Raw genomic sequence first — 27,320 nt, 5'->3', positions numbered from 1 at the left:
TTTTTATTAAATAAAAATTTATCTATTTGAAAAGTTATTTGTGTTTTTTTTGCAAAACGTTAATTTAAGTTACGATTTAAACTATTTTCTTCATCTTTTTCTCCTTCATCTTTTAGCGTTTCCGCTATTATTTCTTCTACCTTCTCTTGGGGTGGCTCTAATGCAATTTTATCCGACAATTTAAACAGATCATTTTCATCTAGAACATTTTGCTATGAGATAAATTTAATTAATGAAAGAAAGGAACATTAACATTTTTCTTCTAACGATTGACTGAAGTATGTTAAACAGTTCAATAAGAGGTCAACTTACAAGTAATGCATTTATTAAGTATTCATAATTCACTTTTTGGGAGCGATGATCTACAGCACGGACCATAAACTCAGCCATTTCTTTATCATCAAATTGATCACCTTGGTTCTTGAACACGTCTTCCACATATGCTATATCTAAGCTACCCTTTTTATCTGGATCCAATAAATGAAAAGCTTCAAATAATTGTTCAACAGTTTTTGGTAAAAATCTAAGAATAATTGTTTAATTTTAAAAGTGCTTCCTTAAAAAATAAAAAATTATGTATTCAAGAGCCTCAGAAAACAGAAATCGATTGGATGTCTGCCTACAAATATCGATATGTTCGTGTTTAGTACGAAGTGCATACGACTGTGGTAAATCGATCAAACGACTCTTTGATTGAAATATAGTCTCAATTTGAAACCACTGGAGTAAATTTGAGATAGCGGGAAAATAATGAGCAGAAGTAATGGTTTAAACGCGGTTAATGGGCACATGAAAGCACGGATCTTTCGTGAATGACATCAAAATTCTCCACTTTATTAGTGTATTATTAGTTTTAAGATAAATTTGGATCACAATCTAAGTATAATGCAGACTTTCAACAAATCGATCATTAAAAGATAAAAAAGTGATGTGTTACTTTCTGTAAAAATCGAAATAATTTTATTTATTACTAGCTGTTACCCGCCCGCTTTGCTGGGCAACATCCCCACTTGCACCCCTCCCTCCACATTTCCTTGCGTTGGATAACAGTTTTGTAATGTACACGCCATGCTCTTTTATTTGATACCCCACTTAGGTATATTTGTAAATATTCGATATTTCCTTCCCACTTTCTCGCTACACCTTTCTACCCTCCGAAGGTTAAAAAAATTTCTAAATGTAATTTAAAACATTCTGACCAAGTTTTGAACTATTAAAAGCCATAATTGAAAAATATGAATTTTTTATTCATGAACACCCCCGCAACCCCCCTTGTGGGTGGAATTTCGTAAAATCCGTTCTTAGCTGACCTCTACTTGGCAAAAGGAATATTCCTCCCAAATTTCAAGTCTCTAGGTCTTATAGTTCCAGAGATATCGTGATGAGTGACTATCTATATCTATAGAAAGTCTCCTATATATATAAGATTAACATCATTTAAGATCATGTTTAACTACTTGTGTTTAAGGAAACATTCAGTTATATTCGGCAACAATAATCCAATATGGTATGCATTCGGTATTTGAGAATGGAAACTTTTTTCTTTAATTTCTTCAACATCAGCATTCGTTACATATAATCCTGAGAAAATATAATTAATAATTTCAAATTAGTTTTCTTACAATTTATTTCGTTAAAATTACACTTATTAAGGTTGTTAAAAAGTGGTTGGGGTTGCCTCACTATTGCCAAAAATTGTATTATTTAATAATTAAATCTTAAATTTAATAATTAAATTTAAGATTTAATTATTATATTTTGCAGAGTTTTAAGGATTAAAATGTTTTTTTAGGTATTTAAAAAAAATTATATTGTGACCTATAAAGTCTGGTAACACTGTAATGTTTATGTTGACATTTTACGATCGGTTCATGATAAAATACCCAAAAAAAGTATTTAATATTTATATAATATTTTATGTTTAAATTAATAAAAAATTACAATTATATCATTATTTAATAATATTATGTTTTGACAATACTATGACATATCTTCAACACATGTGTAACGTTGCCAAGCTTAACATAATTATATTCCACTTCAAAGGGATACAATTATTTATAAGATTTTAATATATATACTCTGATAGTTTTTTTGTGAAGCTACGTCATTTCTAGGTCTCGTGTTATGAACCATAAATTAGTTTGTTTACCGTCGTTTCCCGATAATACAATGTACCTAATAGTCCGTCGTTTCTCACGAAAATCAAAAACAGGAATGATTTCAAATTTTAGGATTTTAATATCCTTAATAGCATTGACTTCTTAACAACCTTAAGATACTTACCAAGCGAACGTAAAAAAGTTCCTACATTATCACTATCGATTTTTTTCGCATCTAATTCATCAAAAAGTGCAAATTGATCCACAATTTTTTGATCAAGCTCATTATTAATTTCAACTGAAAAAAAATAAATAAATTTATGAGTTTAAACTTCATCGGGTAAAATAAAATTTTACAGCTGGTAGAAGATCTGAAGGGACTATTCATTTTTAGAATTTAACGTTGACGCTTGGTGCTGGACATAACTATATTTTTTTAAGTTAGGTGGAACTCTAATTTCACTCTCAAAGCCAGCGTCAAGCGTCATCAGGAAGTTACATCTTATAACCTGAAATTTTGCATCAAGGATCAAGGCTCTAAACTTAAACTTGTAGCTTGAAGCATTATAAGGACGTGAACAGGCCGAGTGTCAGCGACTGGTGTAAGATGTTTTTATTTTGTCAAGAAGGCCTGGTGATGAATGAGGGTTCAACAGACTTAGCGAAGGGTTAAGATGAAATTTCATACTGGAGGTTTCCTTGTCCTGTTCCCGGAGGGTCAAGCGAGGATTCTAACAGGAAAGAGTTTCGAATAATCGCAAAATAACACCTAGCGTTGAAATAAAATATACTACTTACTGTCAATAACAAAACCTTCTTCTTCGCCGGACATTTTTGTTGATTTTAATTCTTTTTATACAAGTTTGTGCCTATCATAATGTTTAAAATACATCAGGAAAAAGTGATGAGTTTTTTTTAGCTTAACGAAGATTAATATTTAATTTAAAATGTGCATATTTATTTAAAAAAAATCAGAATGTATTATTTTATTCCACCTAAAAATAGTAAATATTTTTAAGGTAAAAAAGAAAATTTTTGTAATTTTAATTTATTATTTCAAACTACTTGATTTAAATTTTTTTCATTTCAATCCATTGATGTGTGTGCTAGTTATTAGATAGCTAACAAATATTGTTAAAGAAAATGAGAAATTTGAGGAAAAAAATCAATTTCCTGCTAGTGGCTAATTTTTAACAACTTTCATTAATACACATATTAAAATCGCGAATCCGGAGATGGGCAAAGTTATAGGAAGTAACTATTTTTTTTTAAATTGTTCGTGGTTTTTTAATTTTTTTTTTAAAGGCGAACCTACGGTAATCTACGGTTTGGGTAATCTTTTACCCAAAAAATACAAAAATTGCATCTATTTTACAGTCGGGCGCGTAATTTCTGAATAGACCTTTTTCATGAAAAACAGAAATGATTTTTGATAATTTTTTATGAAAATATAGGTCGAGTAGAGCCTGTAACTCAAAAATTATGCATTTTTAACAATAAAAACACTATGAAAAAAATTGTTAAAAAGTCACAATATTAGAAATATTTTAAAACGATTTTTTTTGGCTCCACCGCACACGTGATCTGTGATGTCAATCCGACAAGCAATGACAATAAAACAGTGTCAACAGTTGTATTAATTTTAATATATCACTATTATCAACTTTAAATGACGTCAAACCAACCTTCGTGTAACATCGTGTGTTTCCGAATCGTTTTCGCCAATTTGAATTTTAATGAGTTTCATTTTCTGTTTTCTCGGTCATATGGCTTCAAAAAAATCGGGGGAAAAAATTAGCCCAATTATCAAGACATATACTTTCATTTAAAAAAAGAAAAAAAGATGTGAAAAAGGTCTATTGTCGCCTAAAATACGTAGTGGCGATGACTAGAAGCAATTATAACAAAACAAACTAAAAATTTAGGACATGATGAGAACAAACATACTAACTATAATACTCAAAAAATGCCCACGAAAAGTTCATATTTTCCTTATCAAAATTATTTTTAGAGTTGCGAAAATGATAGATTTGAGAGAACATACCAATAATTGATTAATATATAATTCGTATGGAATTGCGTTAGTATGAGGATCACAAGCAATCATCATCATTTCATCTAGTTCTTCCTTCGAGAATGGATCACCAGCTTCCATCATTAATTTTCCTAGATAATCTTTATTTATCAATCCATTGTTTTCTTTATCTAAGAGTCGAAAGGCTTCCAGAAGTCTGTCTGCACCTTCAGGCTGAAATCTGAAATAAATTAAATACATAGTATTGATGCAAATTTCACAAATACTCTTTCTGACTGTCGATAATTCGATGACATACTTGCGAGCACTTAATAATGGTGAGATATATGGTAAAAATTTTCCCAAATGAATACTGCCGGTAATATCATGAGATACTGTTGCATTAATTACTTCTTGGATTTCATCTTCGGTTGGGCAATAACCTTCAAAATAATTTTTTGTATGATTTATGCTACAGACAAGGCCTTAAGCTGTGTTTTAAAATGATCCAAAATGGATTGATGAGTTTCGTTTATGCCTGAGCAAATTTTATTTTATTAGGTACAGCTTATTTACTTGCTTGTAAAAGCGTATGCGTAATTAAAGCTTAATATTGAGATCAATTTTAAACTAAAAAAAACTCAAGACTTAATGTCCTTTTTCCAAAAACGTTCTTACAATCATTCCTTTACACGTGAAGTTTACAAAATTTAAAAAAACCCCAACTTTTTGAGTATGGAACCCTAAACTCGCACTTGAGACATAGGTAAGAACACTCTCCATTAAATTATCTTTATAATTGAAGTTGTTTTCAATCACTTTCAATTGATTGGAAACAAAATACAGAAAAAGACTGCCTGATATGCAATACAAAGTACGCAACGATCGAGGACTAGATTCGCCTAGATAGGCGCCTTTTTTCCTGCTATCCACTCCACTCGAGTTTCACGTCCTTGAATATATATGTTCTTGGGTATGATTCCTATGCTGCGGCTAACGCAAACGTCTGACGCGCTCTGCTGACGCAAACTTAACTATGTCAGCACGCACTGAAGCGTCAGTGCGTGCGGTTCTTCAAAATGAAGTTAACTTAACTGAAATAAAATGAGTGACCGTGATATTCTACCATTTCAATGTGTTGACGGGTGGGTAGATAGGCGGATCTGCGGACATGTATTAAAAAGGTCATTTTCTGAAGACAGGTGTGCCAGTATTATAATTTTTTTTCTACCATGATTATTTCCAAGCGTTACGAGCTTCAGTTTACATATACATAAAAAAGTATGAGAAAAGTAAAAGAAAATATATTTCTCACCTAATGATCGTAAAACTGTTCCGATTTCACGAACTTCAACAGTTTTATTATCAGCATGATCAAAAACTAAAAATGCTTCAACAATTTTTTTATCTAAATCTGAATTTATTTCAACTAAAATCAAAATAATTTTAATAACAAATATTTTATAAAAATAATATTTTAAGATTTTACCAGGTATTTCCACCAATTCAGTTGGAAGATTTTCCGTCGTTATAATTTCTTGTTGTTCTTGAGTTTCCTCTTGTTCTGCTGGTTGAGCCTCTTCCATGATTTCTTATTAAATCGATAATTTACATAAACAATAAAGAAATTCATATTAAATGATGTTTTCCCGCACATACTCAGTACAAGAGTCATTCAATCTTATTGGTCCAAATAGCGGCGTCACGTTGTTGTATAGACCAATCAGATGCCATAACTACAAACAGACGCTACCGACATAGTTCATAGTTGAATGTTGTGTTGTCGCCATTTCTGATAACTTATAAGGAAAACATTTTCATGTTTGTATATAATTATTGCATGAGATATTAAATACAAATATTAAGTACAAAATGAAGGAAGAAATTGATCCAGCTAAGTTAAAAGTGGTAGAATTAAGGCAGGAGTTAAGTGCCCGTGGTTTAGATACAAAAGGAGTTAAAGCTGTGCTCGTGGCTCGATTGCAAGAAGCTCTCGAAAATGAATCAGGCAATGGTTAGTTATTTTCAATTGTTTTATATAATTATTTTAAATATTAAATTCACTTTGAATGCCTAAAAACATTTTCTACCCTTAATTATCGAACTATGTCAAAATAATTTGAAATATTGAATTCTTGAGAATGTTTGGGTAGGTATTCAACCTAATGATGTAAGATATTTTATATAAATTTAAAATTAAAAGTGAAAATAACTTTCTTTTTTTAAAACTTTGTCTTTCAAAAATTTGGAATATAAATTAACTAAAAAATATTCTATGCTAATTATTATTGTATCAATCCTTGATTGCCCCGTTGTTTATTTATTGCTTAATTTTTATTTTCCTAATCTATTTAAACTAATTAGCCAATGAGTTGCATGTAATTTGTAAACATTGATAATGACTCATTAAAAATTTAGTTTATCTTTTAAATATTAAAGTGGCAGGCGGGTCCGTAGTTTTTGTCCCGCCGCACAGTGTTTCGTCTAATGCAAGCTAGCGGGACAAAATTATTTTTTGACTTATTTTTATTGTTTATGTATTTTCTAGGTATATTATGCTATTTTAAGAAAGAAAAAACATAATTTGTACACATTAATGTATGTAGACCGTAGATCGGTATTGATATCACAATTTCGCACGTGTCATTACCATTCCCGGGGTGAAATGTAGGTAAACACGCTGTAATTAGGGGTATATACCTACATACATACGTACCTTACTTACTACCTAATTTGGGTAGAATTTATCATTTATACTTCCTTCAGGTAGATTTTAACATTAAAAAAAAAAAAAGAAAACATATGAATTGTCAAAAACTATATTTGATTCGGTTTCAATATTTTTTCAAATTTTTATATATTAAATTAACTAAAATATGGTAAGAATAAAATAAATAAGCTAAAGTACTACGAAATTATTTAGAAATATAAAAAAACTTAAAACTATGTAGATTAGTTGCTAGAAATATAAACCTTATACTATATAAGTAACATATACTATATTAAAAAAAATATATAATACTACATTAAAAATATAAAAAAATAAATATTAAAAAAAGTTAATAAAGAAAAAATGTAAAGTTAATAGTCGTCATAAGATTCTTCGTCATTACTATCCCATTCTGTAGAGTCTGACAACAAATAATCCTCCTCATTAATTTTGCGTACTAATGACGTGGATTTTGATGAAATTGAAGGTGGGGCAATTAACGGCGAGTCTCCGCTGGCAAAGAAGTATAATTCATCCGTGGTAACTCTCTAAATGCGTTTATTACAGGATAGGAAGTAATCAGAAGCATTCTCAATAGATCTGTATTGGAGGCAACACGTGACCTCTTTCTGGTGTTTTGCTCACTGAATCTACGGCAATCTTTATTTCTTACTTCCTGAGCTTCCTTGGATAGCTGCTCAATTGGAAGAAGACAAGATTAATGACTTTTGTACTGTCTATAAGACTTCGTCTGTAGCGTTGCTGTTCTCGAATCTCTGCTTATATAGAATGTGCCCCGAACTACCATCACAGCCCCATTCACTTATCAAAATGTAGGATGAACGAGGTAACACACTTCTGATAACTTCCGACTGAGCTGCAACTTAGTTCTTTTGCAGATCGAGTTTCCAACAGGTCTATTACTCTTCGTCTCTTTGTTTTCATTGATAAGTCATCAAATGACTTTTTTGGTCGGCCTATATTCTGACCTCCTGAGGTCGTTGAAGATGTTAAAGGGCACGGCTGGTTTACACATACAGTTAATTCCATCCCGCACCCATCCAACCAGTTCTTATGTTTCATTAAAAATATTTACCTATTGCATTTTGATGATGCCCACTTTTCACTAAATTTCGCGGAAAAACTTGAGATTTTCGTCTTGAGTTTTCTTGTAGATTCTTCAGACATTTTATTCAGGCTATGTTTATTACATAAAACATCAAAAATGCGATGAATTCTTTCACTTTTGTCATATTTTAGCCATTCTTCGAAAAAATCCGATTTCGTCATAGTTACGACTCGCTCTGAAAAAAGGACAATATTTTTCCTTGCGGGGGTTTTCGGGCCTTAAAATATATATGAATCTTTTCTTAAATGTTTGAAGTATAATATACAGAAAAATCTAGCTGGATACATGTGGATACAAAAAGTTGCAACCCTTTAAAGTTTAAATTTCACAAAAAATATTAAGTATTTCTATGATATTAGTCTAAGCCATGGTACACGAAAAATGTGAGTGATTTAATTATAAAAAAAACAAAAATAGAGTACATACCTTCAACTAAATGATCCATCACGAAAATCACTTTCCACTATACCACAAATTTTAAGATATGCTATCGAAAGTGTGAAAAAAATTCAACCGATTTGCAAATGCTACACTACCTTTGTTATCACTGTACTTTGAACACAAACACCTACCTGGGTGGGATGTTTAGCCCAATGGTATCTTCGAATTTGGTACCTACAAAGGGTTGTTAACATAATGTTCTTATCATTTTTTTGAAATTGCGTTATGACTTTTGTCCCGCTAGCTCCATTTAAACGAAACACTGTGCGCCGAAAAAATAATTTTTTGTTTTGCCCTCCTTTCAGGTTATTAATTTTTGTAATTACTTTATCGTAACAAGTAAAATCGAGTCTAAGAAAAAAATATTAAAAACATGTTTTTTTTATATTTAACCATTTCGTACTTGTTAGAACACTTCGGCTACTGGACACTCTATATATAATAACCCATTTTTTCGTTAAGATACATGAGGTATCTGTACTATTTTCTTCGAATTTGACTGAAAGATTTTTTGTTTTGTAAAGAATAACTTTTTTTAACTTCTATTACGGATTATTAGATTTTGTTCAAAAATTCATGAAGAAATTCTTCTCATTTTCAAACTTAGTTACTTTTGGATTCTAGAATGTATTTACAAAATTTCAAGATGCTATCTGTTTATACCAGGAATTAAAGTGCAAATTCGAACAAGAAAAGTTACTGTCACTAGCAATTGGTAATCAAATAGTAGACGGTAATACATTTTTTTGTTTAAGTTTGTATAGTGGACGGATTTGTAGGTGGGACTATTCCAAAATTAGTTCAAAATATCTGTTTTGTATGTACTGTTGTATTTTTTTTTGCAGAAGTTTGAATTTCTAACCGAAAATGTCTAATAATGTCTGAATTTTTTTTTTAAGCAAGGGTTGAAATAAGAAACGTTGTAAAAAATTTGTAACCTGTTTACAAAATTTTAAGTATCTTTTATATGGATGGCAATGAGATCTCCGTAAATTTTCAATGCTCTCAACTGCACCCCGAAATTTCTGAGCCGCTTGCTCGAATGGAGACATAAAATTTTGAATTCGAATTGTATTACTATTAGTTATTGAATTGTCCATAATCTTAATCACAGTGTCTGCATTACTTTAACGTTGACGAAATTAAAACTACAAGAAATTCAGCAATTTATAGGAAAAAATAATTGGTTTTGCTACTTGTTTTAACTTGTACTTAATCTTATTTTTTTAGTGTTTTCATTTTTCTATAATTTAGTTTGTTTTTTTAATAAATCAGACTTATACTAAGTTTTTCTAAAAGTTATATTGTAATAATTTAGGGTTAGATATATTTTTTTTAACTCAACTTCATGTTATCTCGATTTTCTAAAAAAATATTTTATACTTTTTATTGAAAATCGAAATGCAACGTAAGAAAAAATTGTAAGAAATATTTACACTAAATTTATTAAAAAAAAAAACTTGTTTGTTTTTAGATACTACTCAAGATACAACTCAAGATAATGACTCTGCTGAAGAATCCGATTCACAAGTGAAGGAAGATGACGAAGCAGAAGAAGCTCATGCTGAAGAAGAGTCAGACGCAGAAAAAGAACAAGAAGTTCAAGAAGAACTAGAACAACCAGAAGATAAGGTAACAGAAGTTGTTAAAGAAGATAAACAAAAGAAAGTCGAAGAAAAAGAAAAGAAAGTTGAAGAAAAAGAAAATAAGGTTGAAGAAAAAGAGGAAAAGATCGAAGAAAGGAATAAAAAAGTTGAAGAGAAAGAAAAAAAGGTTGAAGAAAATATTGAGAAAAAATCTAGAAAACGGAAAAGAGAAGAAGATGACGAAGAAACCAATGAAGAGAAAAAGGAGGGAAGTGAAGCTGTTACTGAAGAAGCTAAACCTGAAGTAACTGAACCACGTAACAAAAAATCACGATGGGGTAATGTATCTGATACCCAGGAAACACCCGCGGAAGAAGAAAAAGCGGAATCAAAAGAGGATGTCGAAAAAGATGATAAAGAGAAAGATAGTAAAGACGAACAAAAACGTGAGAGTCGTGGGGAGAAACGTCGTCGAAGTAGTTCACCACGACGAAGGTCTCGTGAACGTTCACCAAGGAAACCGGATGATGAACCAGAATTTGATGAAAATGCTGTTTTGTTATCATGGTGTAAGTTTATAACTATTATCCATTATCTGGAAATATTATCTTAATGTTATTTCTTTTCCTTACAGTTGATTCAGATCTCCATTTAGATATTGTAAAGAATGATTTTTACTCTGCAAGACCGGTACCTGATATCGATTTGAATGGATTATGGTCTGGAGCACGTGCAACTTACGGTGTGGATAAGCATAAAACATTCTATGAAGTGAAATTGCTTGCTAATACCAAACAACCGGATGCCGTTAAAGATGAAAAGAATCCATTTTTGGTACGTCTTGGTTGGTCCACACTAAAATCATCTTTACAATTAGGCGAAGATGCTAAATCATATGGCTTTGATAGTACCGGCAAAAAGGCTACAGATAAGAAATTTGTTGCATATGGTAAAACATTTGCTGAAGGAGATGTCGTAGGTACATATTTGGTAAGTTCAATTTTTCTCACGAAATTTTATCTCTAACTGAAATTATTTCTCTTTCTCTAACTGAAATTATTTCTTGTAGAATTTGGAATCGGATCCAATTACAATTGCATTCACAGTAAATGGAGAAAATCAAGGAGTTGCATTTCAAATTCCTAAAGCTGATTTGGAGGGTGAAGCTTTATTCCCACATATTATTACCAAAAATATGTCATTTGATGTTAATTTTGGACAACATCCTAATAAATGGTGCAATGTGACTGAAAAACCCGAAACAGATCGTGTAGATTATGTCGATGAAGAAGAAGAACCCGTGGAACCACCTCCGCGTGAGGTTTGTATACCATATAAAGTCTCATATAGAAATAAATTTTAAGTGATTTATTGCGTTATGTTTCCACAGAGAAAGTTTCATCATAGAGGACGTAGATCTGAAAGATCTGATAAAGGCGATAGAGGAAAATCTGATAAGTCCGAGAAAAATGAGAAATCTGAAAAAACCGAAACCAATGGAGATAAAGAAGCTGATAAACCTAATGGTGATGTAGAAGCCAGTGAGGAAAATAAGAATGAGAAACCTAACGATGAAGAAAATGCTGAAAAGAAAGAGGGTGAAGAAGAAAATGTAGATGAAAATAAGGATGAGAAAGTAGAAACAGATGTAAAAGAAGAAAAAGAGGAAAAAGATGAAAAGGATGCAAAGGAAGAAAAGGGTGAAGATAAAGAAGAAAAAATGGAAACAGAACCAATTGAAGAGAAACCTCAGGAAGAAGTAGTCAAAAAACCAAAGGAGAAAGTTTTATCTGTTTACAGTTGGGATCCAATAACTGATGATTTTGTCGCCATTGGAACGTTAGGTGTCGAAGATCGTGTTAAAGGACCTTCACGGGTGGCTACAAGAGAAGAGTGTGAGGTGAGTTTTTATTAACATTTCAATTGAGTTCTGTTTGGAACGTTTTAAGTTATAATTTTGGCATTTTGAAGAAAATTTCTGTAAAGAAAACTCCTGCATTTTTTTAAAAGCGTTTAATGTAAGAAAATTCTTTATTTGTTTCAGGTTATTATGATGTGTGGTTTACCAATGTCTGGTAAAACTTACTGGGTCAATAAACATCTTGAAGAGAATCCTGATAAACGGTACACGGTTCTTGGACCATCACAAATTTTACAAAGAATGACGGTAAGCATATTTACTCCTAAAATATCAAATAAAATTAATAATTCTCTCTGTGGAAAAGAACTATTTCCATAAATTATTTAAAAGCCATAAAATTATTTCCTCAGGATTAAAGATTGATAATTTTTGATGTTAAAGGATATCTGGAAGCAAATAAGAATATGTTTTTCGGAAGTATTCAAGGAGTATTCACATCTCCTAGTTTAATTCAGACAATTTTTTTTAACCAATTTTTACTAGCCTTATTGTATACTAATTTTAACCTTTTACAAACAATAGATTCAAGGGCGTCCAAGAAAATCAAATCGTGCTCAATATCTACTAGATCGTTGCACCAAGGCATTCAACAAATTAATAGAAATAGCCAGTTTACGTCGCCGAAATTATATTCTTGATCAAGTAAGTGTCTTAATACGAATTTTATTCTTTGCGGCCAAAAATCAATCACTAGGAAAATACCTCCTAGCACAATTATTTTATCGCGAAATATTTTTTTAGTATATTTAGTTGTAGTATTGTAAATTTTTTTAAAATTCTTAACATGTGCGATGTTAAGGATTTCTTTTTATTTTTGGAAAAAGATAATCACAGGTGAGTTTTTCTCGCTTCTGTCATCTTAAGTGTTAAAATTAAAGGTATGTGATTTTTATACATATTTATTGAGTACGGCTCTGGATACTTCAACAATTTTTGTAAGGTTGGTATATTTTGGTAAAAAACAGGTACATCTAGTTAGGTATATTATAGAAATTGCTTTCTTTGAGTTCGAGGTTAAAATTTTCAATAAGGCTCTTTAAATTTGGAACTATTTTGGACTATTTGGTATAGGGTTGATTTTTTAGTAATATCTTAAAAACTAGCAATTTATCGAGAAAAGTATCTATGAGAAAAATTATAGGTTAATAAATTATACACAAAGAGTTATTTTTTTGGAATGAATTTTTTTATAGTTACCTAAACAGGAATGGCACTTAAAATATTAAAACTAAGTTTATGAAAATTAATCACTGAATTCGACTGTTGCAACGGCTACAACGCTTCCTGAAACGACAAATCGATAGATAATTATATGTGTAATTTCTAAGTGGAACTCATTAAATAAGCGAGTTAAATTGCGAAATCTGTCTCCATCTTCAGAGCATCACAGCGCATCCATCGTCTACTGACTGTCTTATTTTCAAGTTCAGAAACAACTTCTTGATGAGTTGAAATGTGAAGATGAAGAAAAGTTCATGTATTACAACTATATCCTCAAAAATCATCGTTTATTCTACGTTATAGACCCTTTTTGTGTACAATTTGATAAGCTACAATTTTTTTAATAATTGTTTCCCTTGATAAATTGGTTTTCAAGGTATTCATTAAAAAAAAAAAAAACTAATAATATAAAAATCCATTAATCAAGAAGCATTTTTTGACATATTTGAGACATCAAAATAAAGCATATTGTAATAAGCTGAAGCGGATTACAAGAATTTTACTGGGTCATTTGAGGCTTTTATTTAGAATTCAACATTTACAAGGTGAAATAGTAAAGCTTAGTTTCGGTTTTGTATATGAATCTGATTCAGTTTGTTATGTATAACTTCGGTTAGGATTTGAGAAAGAAAATGACGGTCGGTTAAACAGAGAATTTAACATAATTTTATAAATTTCTTCTAAATTAGATATATTCGGAAAAAAGAAGTTGCATGTTAAATCACAAAAAAATTTTTTGATTGATTTTTCATTTAATTTTGTAATTAGAAATGGTTTTGCTAAACTGTAAATACAAACGCCAACATATCGCTTTAGTAACGCCACCGCACAGAAAAATGTCTCTCACCTTGTTTTTACAATATTATCACATAATTTTATATGGAAACAAGCCGAAAAATGTGAATTTACCAATCCATAGTCATTTTTTTTATTCATAAATAAAACCATTTTTTATTAATAATTAATATATAAAAATAATTATTAATTTAAGAAAAATTACAAAAATATAATTTCGATGAATTACTCTTTTATTTATACATGAGTTTGTGGTGAAAAAAAATTAATGAAACTTCTCTATTATACAGAAATTCAGTTAAATTTGTTGGAAAATGGTGTGGAAATTAAATAATATATTTTTATTTTGATTATTTAATTTACGCGAGAGACAGTGGCTTTTTATTTGTCGTCAAAAAAATAAGTTTATAGACTGATATTAGGAGTTCAAATTGTTATACAATTTATATAAACAAAATTTACTTCTTTAAGACATAATATAACATGTTGCAATCATATAATGGTTCTTATTCTTTTTATAATAATCTTTCAAAATTACTTGGAAAGGACAAAATTATTTTAGGGTGCTAATGCATTATTTTTACAAGATCATTCTGGCCAAACTTAAAAATGCATATGTGGGATACTTTAATAAAAATGATTCATGATAATATAAGATTTTCGGTTAATATATTTTTTTAAATAACTAAGAAATTAATTTTATTCTAAGATTGATTATAAATATTCAACAATATCTATTGAACTTAAATATCTCTAATATGATCTCTTTATGTCTCTTCTTGAAAAGTAAAAAATTGATTAATTTAAATAAAAGAGAGTAATATTTTGGAATATGTACCATATACTAGATGTACCAAATAATTTAGGGGCATTAAAAAATCGTTGTGGCATTGAGATTTGAGGCGATGTGTTAAAAAATGGTACTATCAATAAAATGTGAGAAGAAATGAACGAAGTTGGTGGTGTGACAACTAAATATGTAATCCAAGGACCCATTAAGTAAGGACCAAATATTTTGAATACCACAATAATTGCCACAATTGATTAAAATATTAACCATTTTTTATTATGTAACCCAAAGCTTATTTACAGGTTCATCAGTTTTGTATCCAGGTGAGTGATAAAATAGGTTTTAAGATTATGAAAAGGGAGAGAATAATAAGACCTTTATATGTTTTCCAGAACAAATTTAGGATTATGGATTCCAAATACAAATATTATAATTTTTAATATATAATATATTGTTCTGGCATCTCGAAACCCTTTAATACATATTTAAACTAAACATATCATATATTATATATATTATTCCAAATATGGACCCAAATGTGAAAATTCTAATAATTTACTTGAATCGACGTAATTTATTAACAGACGAACATACTCCCGAGTGGGCAAAGACGCAAAATGCGTTCATTCGAAGGGTTTCAACGTCGAGCTGTCGTAATAGTACCATCTGAAGAGGAATATGCAAAGCGCCAAACCAAGCGCGCTGAGACCGACGGTAAAGATGTGCCAGATTCCGCTGTTTTAGAGATGAAAGGTTCGTTGCCTTGATTGATAGTAAAAAAAACACAGTTAGACTCGGTCAATTTTTTATATATTTAAATAATTATTATGTCTGAAATCACTGTTATATTTATTTTTTTGTTTTTTTATTCATAAAATTTTATGTTTTTTTATATTTCAATTGAAATTTTTATGTATGACAATGATTAGAATGTGTGCGAAAACTTGTACGAAAGAGGACGGACTATTTGATATTTTTAAATTGTGTTTGCCTTTTCGGAAGGGTAATTTTCTTTCTTAAAATAAAAAGCTAAAACTTGCGTTTAGTCTTAAAGGTAGATTTCGAATATTATTTTTTAAAGTAGTAAATATTTTTCAATTTTGAAAATTTATGTTGTTGAATTTCGACTACATAAGACGAAAATATTAAATTTTTTCGCTGTATAGCTTAGTTTTCGAGATATCGAAATTTTTATATTTTTCAGTAAAATTAAGCTAAATTTAGATAGATTTTAGTCTTTTCACTTAGTTTCGACGAGTTCCAACAGTATTAATAATCAAAATTGAAAAATATATATAAAATAAAACTAATTGAGTGCTTTGAAGCTCTTGTATTGGAGTTCAAAGAATTAAAACGAGTCAAAATCGATTTCAAACTTTATAAAATGTTTGTTAAAAATTTATAGGAGGAGAAGATGAGCTTTGATAATTTTTTCTGTTTGAACAAAATATTTTATGTCGAGTTTATTTAGCGAATCAAAATTTTGTTGGAAGAAAAAATGTATCATCTTCTATTTTTCATTCGTTAAAAATTTGAATTTTAAAGTTTCGAAAATTCACTTTTCAGAGATTGTTTGTATACGTCAAATCAAATATTTTTTAAATATAACCTTTTGGAAATTTTCAGGAGACAGTACAGAATTTTCCCAAATTGAAAAAATATTTCCGTGGATTAATTGAAAGAGGTTTAAAGACTGTCATTTAAAAGACGAATTTTATTTTTTTTATGCGGCGGCAGAGATGATATTACCCTAGCCAAATTCTTCTCGACAGTTTTAGCAAAAAACATTATTAACACTTAATTTGAAACTTATCTTTCTTTCGCTAATCAAACTGGCAGGCTAGTCAAAATATTAAAAGAAAATTGATTTTCTAAATTTGAAAAAACTGTCTTTACTAAATTTGATTTAAAGATTGTCGTTTATAGGACGAATTTTATTTTTTTTCATGCGTCGGCAGAGATGAGAGTACCCTAGCCAAATTTTTATATACAGTTTTAGAAAAAAACATAGTTTACACTTAATTTGAAACTTATCTAACTTTCGCGAAAAAAAAAACGCGAGTTGAAGAAAAGATATTATTGCATTTTTTTCGAAAGCCGTGAGTCGTAAATTTTCGAAACTTTTCGAAGTCTACCTAAAAGAATTTAACTAAAGAAAGAAAATTTTCCTTAAGAATTACCTGTCTTCTTTATTCTGATAAAGTATATTGAGTTAATTTAAAATGTGTCCTTTTCACAGCTAACATGTCTTTACCCGAATTAAATGATCCATTTATTGAGGTGAAATATGTGGAACTAGATGAAACTGAAGCAAAGGCATTAGTCGAAAAGTATAATGAAGAAGGGCGAAAAGCTGGTTACGGACCACAATATTCAAGTAAACGACCACGCAATGAATGGAATGATCGCAGAAACTTTTCACGCCATGGACAAAGTAAGTATAAATATTTTATTTTATAGAGAGAGTTATATTTTAAATTGCAAAAATTATTTAACAATTAATCGTATGACATGTGTCGGAGTATTAGAAAATTTTTTAACTTTTTAAATCGTCTTATGTTCCGAAACATGTCACAGATAGTGGACTAAGCAGCTTGGAAATTATTTATAAATAATTGTCTAGATTGAGTAATAATTGATTTTTTTTTCAGATCGACGTTCAAATCGATGGGGAGATGAAAGACGTCATGATAGAAGACCTATGGGTGGTGGTGGTGGAGGTTGGGGTGGTCCCGGAGGTAGACATGGAGGAGGAGGTGGAGGTGGTTGGGGTCCACGATCTGGGGGTGGAAGAGGTCCACCACCACCAATACGTGGAGCTGGTTATGGCCTAGGTGGTCCAACAGGTTGGGGAATGGGTGGGGGAGGCGGTGGTGGCCGATCAGGCAGTGGATATGGCCGCAGTGGTGGAGGTGGAGGTAGTGGCCGTAGTGGTGGTGGCTATGATCGTCCTCCAGCCATACGTTCAGGAGGAGGTGGTGGAGGAAGTGGCGGTGGAAGTAACAGAAACCGATCAGGAGGTAGTGGAGGCGGTAGCGGTGGCAGCAGTGGCGGTGGAAACAGAAATAGATCAAAGGTATAAATTTTATCAAATTCGTTTTAAAAATTATTTCTCTGTCTCAAACTTGTGCGACGAAAAAATTAGTTTCTTCATTGACTATTCTGATGTTTATTTACGGTTTTTCACTGATCATCTAAAATTTTATTATACTTCTATTTATCTATTTATTATTTAGTCGCAAAGCAGTTGGGGTGGCAGCCAAAGTGGCAGCGGATCTGGTGGTTGGGGAGCTGGTGGTGGGCAGGGCTGGGGTAATGGTGGACAAGGTTGGTCAGGATTTGGAAACTCAGGTCAATGGAAAGGATATAACCAGGGTTCAACAAATTCCGCAAATTCAAATTCAGTTAGTGGTAGTGGGAGCGGTGGTGCAAACTCCTCTTCCCAAAATAGTTCAATGGCTGCACAACAATCCTGGGTAAATTATCCAAATTATGCTCAATGGAGTAATTATTATGGACAATATGGATGGGGATCGGTAAGAATTTATTTTTGTTTTGAATACTTTAACTTATTATTTAAATACTCGCATAAGTACATAATGTTATTCGTTAGAAATATTATAAATAATTAGCTATAAACTGTTTTTGAGAATTATTGAATATAATAAATATATTAAGGGAGTTTTAGTGTAAAATCACTTTAGGATACAATCTATTAAAAAATTATTCGAGTATATTCATCATCAATTTTCTAATAGACAGAGTGTGTATTCAAATAATAAGCGAAACGATTAATATTCGCAATTAATTTGTAATTAATGTTTAATAAATTTAGGGTCAAGGTGCAAATGCAGCAACCCAACAAATGTACAATCAGTATTCACAACAATGGGCACAATATGCTCAACAAGCAGGCTACGGAAGTGGATACGCTACAACAACAGCATCCAATCAGCAATCAAAGAAAGAGGAGAAAAAATCATCGGCGTGAAATTCCAAATAAATAAATAATGAATATATAAATATTTATATTCATAATAAGATTGGAAAAATTTTATCATACTTATATTTTTTACTAGGCCGGATTTAAAAAATATCTTTTCATGTAACAAAATTGCACGGCTAAAAATTATTTTTTATCAATTTCTTTGATATTAATCTTTTTGAGGATAATGTTTTAGCAATAAATTCACTGCATGAAAAGAAACGGAACACCTTTAGGTGATTTTTCAATTATATTCGATTAATTTTAAAAAATCTGGCTTAACAAAATACAAAATGATCTCCTTTTTCCATTTACAAAAAAAAAAATTGTATATTAATATTATTGTGCTACAATAATTTTTATTCAAATTCCTAACATGCAATTGTGTACTTTTTAAAAAAAAAAAAAAAGAAAGAAAACCATAGAATTTATTAATATTTTGATTTTATAAGACGAAATTAGATATTTTGAATGGATGATGTAATATGTATTATAATTTGACTAATTTTTTTTAAATAAATATATTTAAGAATCTAAATATTGCAAATTATTTGGATTATTTATTTTTGGATTTAAATTGTACAAATTAGTAAAATTTTAAATTGTATTTGAAGGTATTTTCACTGAATTGACAAGAACATAAACCAGAATCGCCAAATTAATTTTTTTTTAAAACTGGTATATCTCGGCGAACAATGATTGGATCTGAATGAAATTGATATCATCCTATAGCTTGTACTTTCTAGTTTTTGAATTGATATGTCAATCTCACATAACTTAATATTTTATGCACTGAGATGAAACAATGGGAAAATTTATTAATTAATTTGATATGAATTTTAAAAGCGTGTACATATAGATCTTTATATGAGCTTCTAAGACCGAGTTATTCTCCGACAAAGCAAAATAATGACCTTACAGAAATAAACCTGAACTTAAACCTTTGTTTTTGAAACAAAAGCTACAAAAATTATATCATCATTTATGAGCTTTGAACGAGTGGTCCTAAAAGCTACTTAAAAAATTCAATAAAAATACTTGTTCATTTTTCTATGAAACTCGCTGCTATTCAACCTAGTACGAACTTTCTTGGCTAAGTTATTCACTGTCAAATCAAAATTGCTACAAAAAAAATATTTAAATAGTCAATTTATCAAAAAAAAAAAAAACATTTACAAGCAATTAAAATAATTAAAAAAATGAAAACCCGACTGAAATTGAATAATGCACTAAAAATATCAAAACAAAATTGAAAACAGTTCTAAAGAATCGCTAGTGTTCTTGTTTTTTGAAATGAAATTCGAGTCCTGCGTAAATTATTAGGAAAACTTGATTAGGGATTAAGAAATAGCTATGACGTATAAGTTATGGGTTCATTTTTTTTTTTCGACAAAATATCTCACGTTTAATTTAATTTTGAAAATTTTTTATGTGGCTGATGAGAGTTCCATAGTGGAAAGTATTGCAATTTTTTTCGACATATAGTTTTTTGTAGCAACATGTCTTCAGTTAATAATAAGAAAATTTGTTGCATGCGAAAATAAGTTAGAAATTATGGGAAAAGTCGATCATCTTTTTAATTTCTGTAAAGTTCTAGTATTTTTTTAAATTTTCGATTGAATTATCTGAAAATCAGACAATATTTATAAAATAATTTTGGAAATAAATACCATATTTATATTGCTCCACATCCTCTGTAAATAAGATAAAAATGATATATGCGTGGATGGTAGGAAATCGTTCTTTCGATAGTCCTTCATTTTATAGATTCAATTCAATCCTTAATCATTCTTTTTTTTTTAACAATACATACCGATTGTAAGCTATCTCGTTAGCCATATAAAATATATGAAGTAAGAAGAGTTTTTATGGACGTTCTTATGTATAAAACAAATAGAGTTAATATAATTACTAAATGGCTAACGATATGGTTTACAAATAGTATATTGTACAGAACATGTTATGATAATATGATAGTAGGAAGGCTGCTATGGCTGGGTTTTTTTAGAAAGGAATAATTTTATTTTTAAATAAAAAACTATACTTTAAGATTACAAATTATATTAATTATTATTGTTGTCCCGTTTTAGCTTTCGAGCTTAAATAAAATTAACAGGGAGCATCATTTTATAGTATAAAATTTTTTCTTATAATTGCTGTGAAATTGTATAAAAAAAAAGTTTACTAGAAAATGGATGGTTATTGGTTACTAAATGTGTGTATTGACAGGAATGCATTGCATGTGCAAGATTAGTTTTAGTTAATGATGACTGCATTTTGAGTGAAAGGTATGAGATAGAGATAAGTAGGATTATCTTAGTCTATCAAAAAGTATCTATCGGAAAAGTATTAGTTTTAAAAGAAGTGCTCAAAGTAATAAGAGTAGGATATAGTTCTAAACAAATTGTTGGAGAAGGATAGAGAAGTTCGCACCTTTTACTACACAAGCGCCATTCTGGTCAATTTTAGAACTGCTATTTGATTTTTTCAAACTGCTATTAGATACCTACTTTTTTAATTTTTACTTTGTTTCCTATTTAAAATGGCCTTCTTTATCTCTATCCTCCATAATAAGATGCTCGATAAACTTTCGTCATTTGGCATCTTATGTAAAATAATTTATTTTTTCATTAAGAAAGAGCAGATTGTCGATGTAAGGGGATGCTGCATGTTGAGTGCTTTTTCGATCAAAACGCGCAGTCAATGTCACTTCATCTGCACATATTACAAGATGAGCAAAATCTGTTTGTGGAGTGATTGCATTTTTTTGCATTATGTGTGGATGTTACACTTTTAAACACATCTATATCGTATTAATTGGTGTATGTAACATTTTTTTGATAGATAAACATTTCAAAATATACAATTTGTGTTTTTTTCTTTACTATACAGTAATACTTATAACAATCTTTCCTAGGCAGTCCACAGCTCGCACGTTCTTTATGGATTTTGGTTCTCGGACAATTTTGTTTGGAAATTTTGTGAAAACATTTTTTTCATCATTTCTTATCGAGTACTCAAAAAATAATTGACTTGAAGTTTCCAAAGTAACCGTCAATGGGTAATTTCACCAATAGGAAGTATCAATATTTTTAAGCGTTACAAACTTGGGACTGAACTTAACATATTTCATATATACATGATATAACATTATATGAAATAAGTTAAGTATACCTTAACATATTTCATATGTACATGATATAACAATTATTTTAATGTTTTTTATAATTCTTTAACATATAACATAATAGGGTACTTTCGGTAGTGAAAAATAAATAATGAAATTTGAAAAAAGTTAAAATTTATGTAAAAATATACTTAAATATTCTGATTTCGAGTCATAAATGTACATTTTTCTTTTAATTAATTTTTTATATTAAAATTAAAAATCGTAATATTTAAACTGAATATCACGTGACCTAAAACGCGGACAAGCACTGATGTGATGTCATATGGTATGAACCATAGACCACCAGTTAGTTCAGTGTAGACAGCTGGGTATAATAAATATTTATACTATTAGTTGTCTGTGAATATATCTGTAAAACTTATCTGTGTTATTTCGTATAATGATACCGATATTACGTCACCAAATTGGATTAAAATTTAATTTAAGTTTTTGGTAAGAAAGCGTGTGTGTTTTTTCGAAATAAATTTTTGGTAGATTTTTATTTGCAAAATCAACATTTTGAAGTACTTTTTCAAATATAGTAGAATACCCTATTTTTGTTGACAAAAATTGTTACATTAACCTCTTTTGTATGTGTACAAAACTACAAGGTTGTTAACAACATTTCCGTTAAATTTTATTTATCTATGGAAGCCATAGAATGTATAATATTCATAGAAATAATAACATAGAACCGTAATGTGACCATCAAACGGTTGATCGTTATAGAGAGAGACCTAAAAAAAGTACGTGTATAGCTGTCTTTGTCCGTCTCATATTACCTCTTTAAAATGCCCAGACATGCACGTTACAATAATTCAAAATATTAATATAGCGCTTTGATAGGCTGCGAGACAAAGAGGGGCGACGGTTCCTTTTTCCGGTCTCTTTTTTTAACGGTCAATATTTCACTTATTTTTCCTATGCTTTTAAGTCTCTATAATATAATATAACCTCTTTGATAATATTCTGTGATACTTTGGAAGCTAACGCCCATAGTTCTTATTTTACCGCTAGATAGAGTCTTTTTACCAATAAAATCCCTATATATTCACTTCAGACTTTTATTCTGTCAAATAATGATTATTATAAAGGCTGGCTTACGTGTGTCATGTTTGTATGGAGTAGTAAACAAATATATCAAATTTGTTTCCTAAAAGAAGAGAGAGGACGCACAAAAACAAAGATTTGAGAAAGTCTTGAGAGTTTAAATGTTTATATTTAATATATTAATGGTGGTCAATTAGTTAAATGTGTTAATGGAGAATCAGTCAAATAGGTAAGTTGTTGTACGTACAATCTATTGGTTGTAGGATTTTCCAACCTTCCTTGATCTTTGATTTATCTGTTCCTAGCTTAAATTTGACGTTCATCACGCGTAATTAACGCCCATTGACCATTCATCGCAGTCTATTAGTTTTACTACAACGCCTTGGGTTAAATATAATTTCTAGTCCAATCTCCGATAGCTTCACAAATATAAAGTTCACCCTCTCGAAAGTTAATATCTTGGGCGAAAGAACAAGCTGTACCACACTTAATTAATAGGTCGCTTACATAATTAAATTATTGAAAGGTCGCTCCGCTATTTTAAGCTGAGCCATTTGGTTTCGAGAAAAACGTTGGTATTTTAAAACTTGATACGCAAATTATACGTATCAAACAATTAATGTAAACAAGCCAACATATATTGAATTATCCGGGAAGTCTGATATTTTGAGAATTTGTATTTGACGATTTAGACTATATAATTAAGACGTCTGAGACCGTCGAGATCGACTCAGCTCGTTCGGAGACTCAAAATTTTAAAATTTTCGTCATTTTGGTAAGTCATACTCTATTAAGGTATCGGAATCCAATAAAACCAGAACATATTTATCAAAAATTTGTGAAATTTTCTTATTTAAGTTAAAAAGAAATTTTAAAATGAGTTTCATAATGAATTTCAAATTGATCTAGTGACTGTGACATACTAAAATTGTGTCTACGAAACCATGTTAGGAATTTTGTTCAGAAAAAATTACTCCAATTTATGAACTTCAAATCACTGCGAAAATTAAAATTTGGCAATTTTGTTCCACTTTGAGGATAGTTTAGGTTTTTGACCTGTAATTTTATTGAAGGTTGGAAATGTCACTTTCAATGACAATACGCTGTTTAATAAAACCAGTAATACAACGGAAAATTTTTACACCGGTAGTGCACTATAATTTTTTATTAAAAAGTGCAAAAAGTCACTCTCAACGTTCATGTAAATATACAAAAATTATTTCTGTTTATAAAATAGTTGGTTGAATTATGATTCCTTGAGTGTTGAAAGTTTTGATGAGTTTTTTTCTGTTAATCAATGATTCGCTTGGTGATACAATCTGATGATGGATTCAGAACTGGATAAAATATTACACAAAGAGTAAAATTTTATGAAATATCAAAATGTGAAAAGTATACAGGGTAACAATTTTTACTCGGTCGGTTTTCTACTAAACGGAAAAAAAAACTGCAACAAAAACAAAACTCAAACTGTGGTAGCCATTGGCTAATAGTACATTGCCAGTCTCCAAAAAGCTTGTAAAAAGGTGCAGTTTTCTTCTTTTCGACTCGAGTTTCAGTTTGGTTTTTGATCAGTGGAAAATCGGTTTTACTCATCATTTTTTTATCGTGTTGTACTTCAACACCAGCCCAGTATTCTTGAAATTTCACATCGCCGTTTAAAAACTTGACTAAGCTGAAGATCAAAAATAATGATTCTTGAAAGTTTCCTTCGAATTCTGTTGTCGAAACTAAACGCTCAAAGAATAATAATAAGGCCACTCAGATAATTAAACAACCATCTTGATGAAAAGGTAGTTTATTAATGTCTGTTAGTTTACTGTTCTATCTTTATTTTTACCATAGAAAATAAGAATTTTGATACTACAAAGTATAATAAAATACGACAGGCTGCGGTATAAACTTTCGAATTCTACACTCCAAAACACGAAATGTAGATTGATGAAAACGAGCTTAACCTTTGAAAATTTTAAAATATATTATCTAAGAGCTTAACACTCCCACCATTTTGGGTATACTCTGTAATAGGTACAGAATCTTTTAAAAAATTTATCAAATAATTTGTAGACAATTTAACTAAGAAACTTCTGACCTGAAGGACTTCTTTTGTAGAAAATTTAATGATACTTACCCTCGTTCATCACCGAATCCCATGAAACGATAGAAAAAATATTTTTTCATGACCTTTTATGCACTTTGAGCAAGGTATTTGCTCAAAGTTTGCTCTGCAATTGGAATATTTTGGCAATTTGTAAAATAAAGTTCCCGGTGTCCATTAGCAATCAGCCTACAATAACATTGATAAATACACCGCTAAAAAATTGAGTGGTTCAAATATTTTGTTTTTTAATAAATGTGGTAATTAGTTTCAGGCGCACCGTGTTCAGAGCCTGCAAAACCAAAGCAGATAGATCAACCGTGCCCACCACCCAAAATGGCCAAACCATCACCAACGGCATTAATAGTTATAGCCAATGGATCCGAAGATATGGAATCAGTTGCCACAGCTGATATACTTCGACGATCTGGTGTAGATGTTACAATTGCTGACATTCAAGGTTTAGACAAAGTGACATTCTCGAACAAAGTTAATATAGTACCGGATACAAGTCTTTGTGAAGCCAAATCACGCTCTTTCGATGCAATTATATTACCAGGAGGTTTGGGAGGAACAAAAGCTATGTGTGACAGCGCTGAGGTTAGTTTTCTATCTATTCATTTTTATATTTTCCGGTTTTATCACAATAAACCGAAAATGAATAAAACGAAACTTAACTTGATCAAAGAAATATTGTCACATATCAGTTTGAATCATTTTTAAAACTATTTTCAGCTTGGCGAATTGTTACGTACTCAAGAAAAGGAGAATAAATTAATTGGTGCCATATGTGCAGCCCCAACAGCTCTGCAAGCTCACAGAATTCATTTTGGAAAACGAATTACTTGTTATCCATCTTGCAAAGATCAATTGAAATCTGAATATTGTGTATCGGACGATATTGTCGTTATTGATGGAAAATTAGTGACGTCACAAGGTCCCGGCACAACTTGTCAATTTGGATTACACTTAGCAGCAATATTAGCTGGCAAAGAGAAGGCTGAAGCAGTGGCAAAAGCAATTTTAGTGACTATGGAACCTGCAGCTACAGCATAATTTAATCATTAGTAATTTAAAACTAAAGTTATGATAAAGATTGGCAGTAATTTGAAGTGCATACTTTGTTGTACATTTTTTTTATCCAAAAATATAATAAAAATTCGTTAACAATATTTTTAAAGGTTTCATGAAACAAAACCCCTTTAAAATTATCCTCACAAAATATGGCCATTCAAAAATAATCCTTATAAAAACAACCTAAAACAAACTTAAGAAAGTGCAATCCTTATGATCTACACCATCATCTTCCCAGAATATGAAAAGAAAAGAATCTAAAATTTTGATTTTATTTCTATCCGTTTAGCTTAGAATTCAAACATGCGCTTTATATGTAAGAAGTACTGTGATCAGCACCCAACACTCGAATTTAAGTATTTTTTTTAAACATAAAAATTAATAAAATTAATTATTTTGTAAATATTAGATTTACAAAAAAAATTATCAAGAGTTAAAGTATTATTTAATTTATTTTCTGCAACTTTACTATAATGATAAATTTCCAGTTTCTTAATATTAACAGAAAAATTTAAAGTTTTTTTCATCGCAACGTCCCAATTTCTACGCGCCGTTTTTGTTAATCTTTTCAGCATATCTTGTTATTATTACGCAAGGATGGACGTCAATTAAGAAGTTGAAAATAATATTCCTAACATATTAACGTCACGCTACGTTTACTATAAAAGTCGTTTTTATAGATAATTTTTGTTTTGGGTTACGAATTTTTAAATTAATTTAAGCCTTAAAAGTTTAGAGCATTTTGATTTTAGTGCAAATTTAGGTGGTTTTGTTACTAGTTGTCGTAACTAACGTAGATGTCAGCACGTATAGGGCTAGAGGCTATTTTTTTGAACTTTTAAAGTGTGTTTTCGAACCTACTCGTACAATTTAATTGATTCGAATTTATATTTTTGCTAAATATAAGTTATTTTAAATCAGAATTAAAAGATTGAACCACTGAAATTAAACCAGTTAAACTGTGTAATTTAAAAACGTACTTTGCTTTTTTAAATGTTGGCCTCGGTAAAATAACTCAAGTATAGTTCATACCATAAGTGAGAAGGAAAGAAAAAATAAATAATACACCATGGCTCTATTTATGTTGTACAAAATCAAATTGTATTAAACTTTTTTTTTTCATTTGTTAGCGCCCGAGAAACTTAATAAGACAAGATAGGTAATTTCCATTTCATTTTAATGAGATTATTAATATATTACTATTTTATAAGATACACGGACGTTGAAGTCAACTA

General features: G+C 30.1%; 4 protein-coding genes across 6 annotated transcripts; 2 read left to right on the top strand and 2 right to left on the bottom strand.

Annotated features, from left to right (window-relative positions):
* Positions 1–48: 48 nt before the first annotated feature.
* Positions 49–2,948, bottom strand: LOC123293781 (calmodulin-2-like). The gene is made up of 5 exons (XM_044874691.1): positions 2,901–2,948; positions 2,287–2,400; positions 1,458–1,581; positions 313–523; positions 49–212 (listed from the first exon to the last, which is right to left on the bottom strand). The coding sequence occupies exons 1-5, from the start codon at positions 2,932–2,934 to the stop codon at positions 60–62; spliced, it is 636 nt and encodes a 211-aa protein (XP_044730626.1). The 5' UTR covers positions 2,935–2,948; the 3' UTR covers positions 49–59.
* Positions 2,949–3,050: 102 nt separating this feature from the next.
* Positions 3,051–5,758, bottom strand: LOC123293764 (dynein regulatory complex protein 8-like). Its single transcript, XM_044874669.1, has 5 exons — positions 5,606–5,758; positions 5,432–5,545; positions 4,436–4,559; positions 4,147–4,357; positions 3,051–3,097 (listed from the first exon to the last, which is right to left on the bottom strand). Exons 1-5 carry the CDS (start codon positions 5,700–5,702, stop codon positions 3,089–3,091), a joined length of 555 nt encoding a protein of 184 aa, XP_044730604.1. The 5' UTR covers positions 5,703–5,758; the 3' UTR covers positions 3,051–3,088.
* Positions 5,759–5,859: 101 nt separating this feature from the next.
* LOC123291491 (heterogeneous nuclear ribonucleoprotein U-like protein 1) lies at positions 5,860–18,960 on the top strand. The gene is made up of 12 exons (XM_044871797.1): positions 5,860–6,130; positions 9,871–10,551; positions 10,617–10,972; positions 11,052–11,303; positions 11,373–11,882; positions 12,027–12,149; positions 12,426–12,545; positions 15,294–15,462; positions 16,949–17,143; positions 17,361–17,785; positions 17,946–18,245; positions 18,545–18,960. Exons 1-12 carry the CDS (start codon positions 5,989–5,991, stop codon positions 18,698–18,700), a joined length of 3,429 nt encoding a protein of 1,142 aa, XP_044727732.1. The 5' UTR covers positions 5,860–5,988; the 3' UTR covers positions 18,701–18,960.
* A 4,015-nt stretch (positions 18,961–22,975) lies between these two features.
* On the top strand, positions 22,976–26,183 carry LOC123292149 (protein dj-1beta-like). 3 transcript variants are annotated; one of them, XM_044872706.1, is made up of 3 exons: positions 22,976–23,141; positions 25,280–25,611; positions 25,747–26,183. In XM_044872706.1, the coding sequence occupies exons 1-3, from the start codon at positions 23,123–23,125 to the stop codon at positions 26,065–26,067; spliced, it is 672 nt and encodes a 223-aa protein (XP_044728641.1). In that variant the 5' UTR covers positions 22,976–23,122; the 3' UTR covers positions 26,068–26,183. The 3 variants fall into 3 exon arrangements, with proteins under 3 accessions (XP_044728641.1, XP_044728642.1, XP_044728640.1); XM_044872707.1 differs by lacking the exon at positions 22,976–23,141 and adding an exon at positions 23,540–23,688; XM_044872705.1 differs by lacking the exon at positions 22,976–23,141 and adding an exon at positions 23,916–24,114.
* Positions 26,184–27,320: the final 1,137 nt, after the last annotated feature.

This window comes from Chrysoperla carnea, chromosome 2 (genome assembly GCF_905475395.1).
Source record: "Chrysoperla carnea chromosome 2, inChrCarn1.1, whole genome shotgun sequence".
In the NCBI taxonomy this organism is placed as follows: domain Eukaryota; kingdom Metazoa; phylum Arthropoda; class Insecta; order Neuroptera; family Chrysopidae; genus Chrysoperla; species Chrysoperla carnea.
The sequence above is the reverse complement of the archived record's forward strand: the minus strand, read 5'-3'. Positions and strand labels throughout refer to the sequence as shown.

Coding starts and splice junctions, on each gene's coding strand:
- LOC123293781 (XM_044874691.1), bottom strand. CDS start 2,934: ATGTCCGGCGAAGAAGAAGGTTTTGTTATTGACA. Junction 1,582..2,286: donor AACTTTTTTACGTTCGCTTG/GTAAGTATCTTA, acceptor ATATTTTCTCAG/GATTATATGTAACGAATGCT. Junction 213..312: donor ACTTAATAAATGCATTACTT/GTAAGTTGACCT, acceptor TTTATCTCATAG/CAAAATGTTCTAGATGAAAA.
- LOC123293764 (XM_044874669.1), bottom strand. CDS start 5,702: ATGGAAGAGGCTCAACCAGCAGAACAAGAGGAAACTCAAGAACAACAA. Junction 5,546..5,605: donor TGAATTGGTGGAAATACCTG/GTAAAATCTTAA, acceptor TTTTGATTTTAG/TTGAAATAAATTCAGATTTA. Junction 4,358..4,435: donor CCATTATTAAGTGCTCGCAA/GTATGTCATCGA, acceptor AATTTATTTCAG/ATTTCAGCCTGAAGGTGCAG.
- LOC123291491 (XM_044871797.1), top strand. CDS start 5,989: ATGAAGGAAGAAATTGATCCAGCTAAGTTAAAAGTGGTAGAATTAAGG. Junction 12,546..15,293: donor GAAATTATATTCTTGATCAA/GTAAGTGTCTTA, acceptor ATTTATTAACAG/ACGAACATACTCCCGAGTGG. Junction 17,144..17,360: donor CTTTTCACGCCATGGACAAA/GTAAGTATAAAT, acceptor TTTTTTTTTCAG/ATCGACGTTCAAATCGATGG.
- LOC123292149 (XM_044872705.1), top strand. CDS start 23,994: ATGTCACTTTCAATGACAATACGCTGTTTAATAAAACCAGTAATACAA. Junction 24,115..25,279: donor AAGTCACTCTCAACGTTCAT/GTAAATATACAA, acceptor TGTGGTAATTAG/TTTCAGGCGCACCGTGTTCA. Junction 25,612..25,746: donor CTATGTGTGACAGCGCTGAG/GTTAGTTTTCTA, acceptor AACTATTTTCAG/CTTGGCGAATTGTTACGTAC.